Source organism: Sminthopsis crassicaudata, chromosome 3 (genome assembly GCF_048593235.1).
Source record: "Sminthopsis crassicaudata isolate SCR6 chromosome 3, ASM4859323v1, whole genome shotgun sequence".
Taxonomy (NCBI): domain Eukaryota; kingdom Metazoa; phylum Chordata; class Mammalia; order Dasyuromorphia; family Dasyuridae; genus Sminthopsis; species Sminthopsis crassicaudata.
Genome location: NC_133619.1, coordinates 428,353,447 through 428,360,212, shown reverse-complemented (window position 1 = coordinate 428,360,212; position 6,766 = coordinate 428,353,447). Strand labels below are relative to the sequence as shown.

General features: G+C 39.7%; 1 protein-coding gene across 1 annotated transcript; it reads right to left on the bottom strand.

The window, feature by feature from the left end:
- Positions 1-245: 245 nt before the first annotated feature.
- On the bottom strand, positions 246-4,245 carry NEUROD1 (neuronal differentiation 1). The gene is made up of 2 exons (XM_074302959.1): positions 4,095-4,245; positions 246-2,636 (listed from the first exon to the last, which is right to left on the bottom strand). The coding sequence occupies exon 2, from the start codon at positions 2,624-2,626 to the stop codon at positions 1,556-1,558; it is 1,071 nt and encodes a 356-aa protein (XP_074159060.1). The 5' UTR covers positions 2,627-2,636; positions 4,095-4,245; the 3' UTR covers positions 246-1,555.
- Positions 4,246-6,766: the final 2,521 nt, after the last annotated feature.

The window sequence follows — 6,766 nt, the reverse complement described above, 5'->3', positions numbered from 1 at the left end:
TTTCAAACAACTGTAATTGCATTTGTGTGTTTCTAGCCTCTGGGATATCTTGTTGAAATGCCTAGGAATAAAAAAAAAATGAAAGCAAAAGAAAATATGGAGTCCAGAACTTTTTCTAGTTCATTTTATTCTACAAATAATTAATGTTGCACCTTTTATGATCTCACCAAATTAAACAATAATCCCATAGGAAATGTTTACATGAAGGGAAAGAACACCTTTAAGAAGAAATTCAACAATTGATCGAACATCCAATACTATTTTATTGCAAATGATGAATGTTTTCTAAAATCCCAATGTGCATTACACCATAATATACAGGATTACAAACAAAATTACAGTACAAATTGATTCCAGTTGAACCAGCATTACATTTCAGACAGCACTTATTCTGAACTGCATTGTACATGCAATAGCTATTGTTCTAATTATGGATTAAATGGTTCAAATTTGTTTTAAGCTACTGTACTAATTGACTACGATAGGTATAAAGCCCAACATTAACAACCTGATTCATTTTAGGTTCAGATTCATAAGATGAATATATGACAAAACACGATTTGTGTATGTATGTATAAAATCATGCATTTATTTTGTCTGGAAACATCAATATTTTCAAATTCTCTGTAAAATCATGGAATGCAAAGCAGTATATGACTAAAAAGAAACAGTGCAAATTGTATGTGATAGTCAAGCAGCTTTTGATTTCAAAAAAAGGGTGTTGGCATTTGCTTAAAATATTTATATACAAGTTTGTGCAAGTAATGTGTTGAACTGATATGTTTTGATAGAAAATAAGTCTTTTGTGTTTGAGTCAAACTTGAGAGCTATGATTCTGGTTTTTATCATAGGGGGAAAGACTTTAATGGGAAAGAAACTGCTCAAATTGTGCAATTTTTACAAATAGGAAAGAAGTGCTAAGGCAACATAATAACTTTCTAAGCACTTTTCTGCTGGTTTAAATTATTTAAATTATTTTGTATAAATTAGATATAATTCTACTTTTCCAATATGTATAAAAATTGATGAAGCTGCATGGTTTTAAAATAGGAAATCCACATTATAAAAAGTCATTAAAAATTCTGTACAAAATCACAACAAAATAATTCAGCATGGGAAAGGTAACAAGTAGTAAAATGTTGGTTGAAAAATATATATTTATATATATTTTAATTGGCCCATTTACTAGTTTAAAAATTGCATAGATCCTAATTATTGCTTGTGATTTTGTTATCTGATCAGATAGTTAATATGATCTGAATACAGCTACACTAAATTGACAGTGTAGTTTCTTTTTTCTTTACTTTTTCTTTTTTTTTTTTCTTTAAAATAGAGGAGCTATAGAAAATAATACATAAGATAAACAGGAACTTTGCATCCCTGTTTCTCCTAAAGGCAGTAAAGACAATAAATACATATATCACTTGAAGCGTGGAATATTTGCACTTTGCAGCAGTGGTACCCAAAGGGCTGCCCTTTGTAAACAAGACAGTCACTGTAAGCACAGTTGATTCGTTTTCCTTCTGATCATAAAATCGATGCGACTCTTCAAGGGTTAATCGTGAAAGATGGCATTGAGCTGGGCACTCATGACTCGCTCATGATGTGAATGGCTATCATAGGACATAATGTTGTCTATTGGGATCTCACAGCGGGGAGCAGCAGTGCCAGAGAAGATTGATCCATGGCCTTGGGCTCCTGCCAGGGTCGCTGCAGGATAGTGCATGGTAAAGGCATAATTTTTGTCAAACTCGGTGGAGGGTTCATGTTTGAAAGAGAAATTCCCATTGATGCTGAGTGGTGGACTGAGGGGTCCGTCAAAGGAAGGGCTGGTGCAATCAGTGAGAGTACTTTCGAAAAAGGGCTCTAGGGCAGCCCCATAGGAGTGAGGCGGCGGCTTTACGTGGAAGATATGGGAGCTGTCCATGGTTCCATAGGGCGGGCTGGGAAGCCCGGGAGATTGATAAGAATAAGGATGTACCGAGAAGGAAGCACTGGCTGATGGTAAATGGGGTGGCATATCCTGGTTTTGTTCCGGCAGGAAAGTCCGAGGGTTGAGCTGTAGGCAACCAGCTACCAGGTTGGTGGTGGGCTGGGATAAACCTTTGCAGAGGGTCTGTACGAAAGACACTAGGTCCGGGCTCTTACCAGAGCGCAGTATCTCGGAGAGAGCCCAAATGTAGTTCTTGGCCAGACGCAGAGTTTCGATTTTGGACAGTTTCTGAGTTTTGGAGTAGCAGGGCACCACTTTGCGCAAATTGTCTAGTGCAGCGTTTAACCCATGCATGCGATTTCTCTCCCGGGCATTAGCCTTCATGCGCCTCAGCTTAAACCGCTCCATCCGGGCCTTAGTCATCTTCTTCTTTTTAGGACCACGTCTCTTGGGTTTTTGATCATCGTCTTCCTCTTCCTCCTCCTCTTCTTCTTCCAAGTCTTCTTCTTCGTCCTCTTCCTCAACCCCGTTCCTCAACGAGTCCTCCTCCGGGTTCATGGCTTCAGGATCGTCATCCTTCTTGTCCGCTTCGTGCTCCTCATCTTGAGAACTAAGACACTCATCTGTCCAGCTCGGGGGACCCTGGGGCTGAGGCTCCCCCATTAGCCCGCTCTCACTGTATGATTTGGTCATGTTTCAAGTCCTACATTTAATAGGAGAGACCAAAAAGAAAGGGGGGAAAGGGAAACACCATATTCAAAGGAAAGAAATTAAATCCCCCACCCCACCTCAATACTGTATTCTAAATGCTTGTGTAAGGAAGAGACCAATTAATCAAAGCACTGAATTCCCGGGGGACTGGACAAATCCAATGTGTTATATTGGCATGGTGTAGCCTGTATTAGTGTGAATATGTGTGTATGCACTTCTTCTTAAGAGTGTTTATAGTGATTAAATGTTTGGGTGATGTGATGAAAATAAATTAAATACATATCCATTTTTAGCTATTTCATATGTATCAGCATGTGTCAGAGTCCCTAATATCTCTGCAAAAATGTGTCGTGTTTTAAAAAATCTTAATTCTGTCCGTTTCTCCTATTAATAAAATGATTTAAGTTCAAAATATCAACATTCAATTTGCCTGCATTTGGAAGTGAATTTGATATTATATGTAAGGAAAATTAATTGGAAGACGGAAAAAAGTTTCCAAAATTAATTTTATCATCAATAATAACAAAAAGTGAAAACAAAAGTAACTAGCTTTTTCTCTTAGTCCTATCCCCACCTAAACACTGAATCTCCAACATTTTGCAAAAGCTATCACATCTTCATAAGTGTTCAGGTCAAAGCAAAGAGCAGTTCTCTTGTGCCCGGGATCAGGTGCAGAAAGCTCCTCTTTAATAAACAGCCCATTGAAATGTTCGGCCATCCTTTTATGGGGGCTTTTGAAAGTTCTGCTCAAACCTTTTCTCTTTAAAAGATGGAATAATTATAATCTTTCACCCCTCTACAATGATCAGCAGTGGGAAAGTCGCTGCTTCCAATAATGAAAATGAAAGGCTTCAAGTGAAATATAGGACTCCAATAGTGAAGCTTGCTCGACTGCTAACAGGTAGCAGCAACTGCAATTTCAGCTCTCTTCTCCAACTCTTTACCTCCAAATTAAACTACCTCAGAATCCGCTTTTCTTGACGGGGAGTGGGTGTGCAGAGCACGATTTAAAAGCCTCTTCAGGTTCCTTTGCCCAACTCAGGAAAAAAAAAAAATCTTGCCTTCAAAACCCAATCCCTTTATACTTGTTTAGAAAAAACAAAACAAAACAAAACACCAAAACATGGAAAAATAGAAGGAAAAAAATTGACAACAGGAGCTAGTTGTATGAATGTGTATAGGAAATCATAAAGTTATAATAATAATTGTTATTTTAGGTCTTTGGAAACACTGAATTGATATAATCTCAGAGGGTTCTCTCCGCCCTCCCCCCAAAAAACAAAACAAAACAAAACAAAACCAAAAAAAAGACACAAAACTGTCTTCGGTGTTTAAGCTGTACATGCTGTAAACCAATACTTGAGTGCGTGGGTATTTCAATAGACACAAGGCATGTATGTGTGCTCTAATGCTGCATTTGAGGGGATGAAACGAGAAGAATCATAATTACCTGCGTTAGTTAATGTGTCCTTTGCAGTGATCGTCTCATAACCCTGTTAACTCCCGGGATTCTCTCCTGTGAGGGACTGAATTCTTGTTTCTGGGGGGCTGTGCTCTGGGCTCTCAGGTTATATAGCGGAGTTGGTGATGCTAGGAGAGGGCGGGTGGGGGAGGAGGAGACCCAGGAGCTGGTTTGTAACGCCCAGCGCCTGCGCACGGGTTCTGACTATCTGCTTTCCCCTCCCTGCCTACAGCTTCCCTATGCTCCCGCCCTCCTCTCCTTCCAGCTCGACTCCTACTCTATGTCCTTTCCTCCCTCCTTCTCTCCCTCTCTCCTCTCCCGCCCCTCCCCGAACTCTTCTTCTTCCTCCCCGGCATGCGCCATATGGTCTTCTCCGTCAAGCAAAGGGCCCGGGTGCCACGTGACCTACCCATTTGTATTCCGTGGAGCGCTCCATTCTGGCCCCTTTGTGGCCAGAAGAAAGTGGCCCATCTGTCGCCAGTTAGAGACTCCGCGGACCTGTTTTTACCCGCAGGAGAGATTAACCCTTTAGACAGCAAAAGGCGAAGAAAAAAACGAAGGGGGAGTTCCGGGGAGAGGAGTGATGAGGGCGGGGAAATGAAGCTAATGAATGCTCAGTGAGGGGCGAGGTGGAAGTATAGAACTGGGACAGTGGTGAATAGTTCAGGAAGGGAACCGTGAGATCAAGGTGGCTCTACTCTAGTTTCTCCTCTCCCCATTGACCACATGAACGCTTTTTTCTACTGGAGATCCTGTTTGTCTTCATGTCCTTCCTCTCTCGGCAACAGCTTTCCCTGCATTTGCCTTCTTTCCTTCCTTGATATCTACTCACTTTTACTGCTCATTTTCCCTCATCGCATATAGAATCCTCTAGGGACCCGTTAGATATTGGTGCTGAGTTTTGAGAACAGTTAAAGATGCCTTAGCTCTTGTCGGTTCTAACTCTTTTCATGAAAGAGCCGCCCCAGGACTAGAGATTAATGGCTCTTCAAGAACATGATTTTTAAAGAAGTACAGCATCATTTTGGTACACTGTAATCAATCCCAGTGGGCCTGAAGGAATGCTTCTGGGAGTACTAAAGTATTAAGCATGCCTCTGAAGCCCTAGTCCCCGAATCAGTTGCAGAGGGAAGACAACGTGTATTTCCGCGGAACCGGGACCAGGAGAGACTACTACTAGCACTACCTGCTTTCTTGAAGAAAAAAAAAAAAAAAAAAAAAAAAAAAAATCTGGCCTGGCGTAAAATGTGTGCGGTTTTTTCTTCCTACAATTTTTACATTACACAATTGCCATTGGATTCGCATTTGTAAATATCTTGCTTCACAAACGTCTTTTAAAAAAATAATAAAAATGAGATGTGGTGGGTATTCATTTATTCATTTAGATATTTAGATTTAGGCTATTTTTTTCTATATAGACCATTTCCCTTTCTGTTGGGTGGAAAGGCTGGTTCACCTACATTTGTTCTGACAGTCATTCACTTTTGATTTGAACCTTTGCAAAAGAAAGCAATCCCGAAAGCCCGAAAGTGTTATGCTTTTTAGGGGCTTTACCAGGACACAGATTCACAATTAATCATAGAATTATCCTGACTAGTTTTGAATGATTCACTTTATCAGTCTATTAGTTACCACCAAATCAGGTTCAAAGACTGACTTGGGAGGCTTAGCTACTCCTTAGCACACCTCCTCGGGCCAAAATGTCCGCAGCTAAACCAGGAATCCACTAGAATGTTTTGCACTTGAATAGATTATTTAAAGGTAATTGCCCTTAAAGCTCAGAGTTCGCAAACAATTGTCTTGGGAGTTGAAGGGAAGGGGACGTTAGGGACCCCGAACGTTATCAGAGGATTTAGATTTAGAGGAAAAACTCGTACTTTTAAAAGTGGAATTGTTATTTCTGGATTTCAGAGGCAGATTTCAATGACTGTTTTTGAATTTTGCTAGATGATAAGGATACTTAAGGATACAAAGTAATTCAACTAGAGCTATATTTTGAGCGTTCTCTCGGACGAACTACATATTTCTTCAATATTCCTTTGAAACACTAATTTGGGAGATGTATTTAACAAAGAAAAACTCAAAGGGCGATGGAATAGTTTTAATTCTAAAGATAGAGATGTGGCTTGTACCTGATTGTATTTCGAACTTCTTGGCCTTCAAATGGGATAATATATCTCTTATTGACTTACCTTCAATGTTTCTTCATTCAATATTCAGGATTTTTTGAGGGGAGGAGAAAGGAAGAGAAGAAGGGAGGGAGGGAGGAAAAGAGAGAGAGAGAGAGAGAGAGAGAGAGAGAGAGAGAGAGAGAGAGAGAGAGAGAGAGAGAGAGAGAGAGAGAGAGAGAGAGAGAGAAAGTGAGTGTTATGCTACAAGTATCTAGGAACCACCGAATTTTAAAATAATGACTTATTAGAATCTTCTACTGGACAGAGATCCAGGTGATAGAAGTTTCACGTAGGATTGAAATCATTCTTAGGTGGATAAACCCTCGTTATTATCTCATAATAAGAACTTAATAATGCTCTATCCACCTAGCTAATCTAAGTTGGCCTCCATCTTTTTCATTAGGTTAATTCATGCCCATTTCTAATTTAAGTTGTTTGGAAATAGGAAATTAGAGGAATGAAACCAGCAGCATTTTTATTTTTTTACTA

Coding starts and splice junctions, on each gene's coding strand:
- NEUROD1 (XM_074302959.1), bottom strand. CDS start 2,626: ATGACCAAATCATACAGTGAGAGCGGGCTAATGGGGGAGCCTCAGCCC.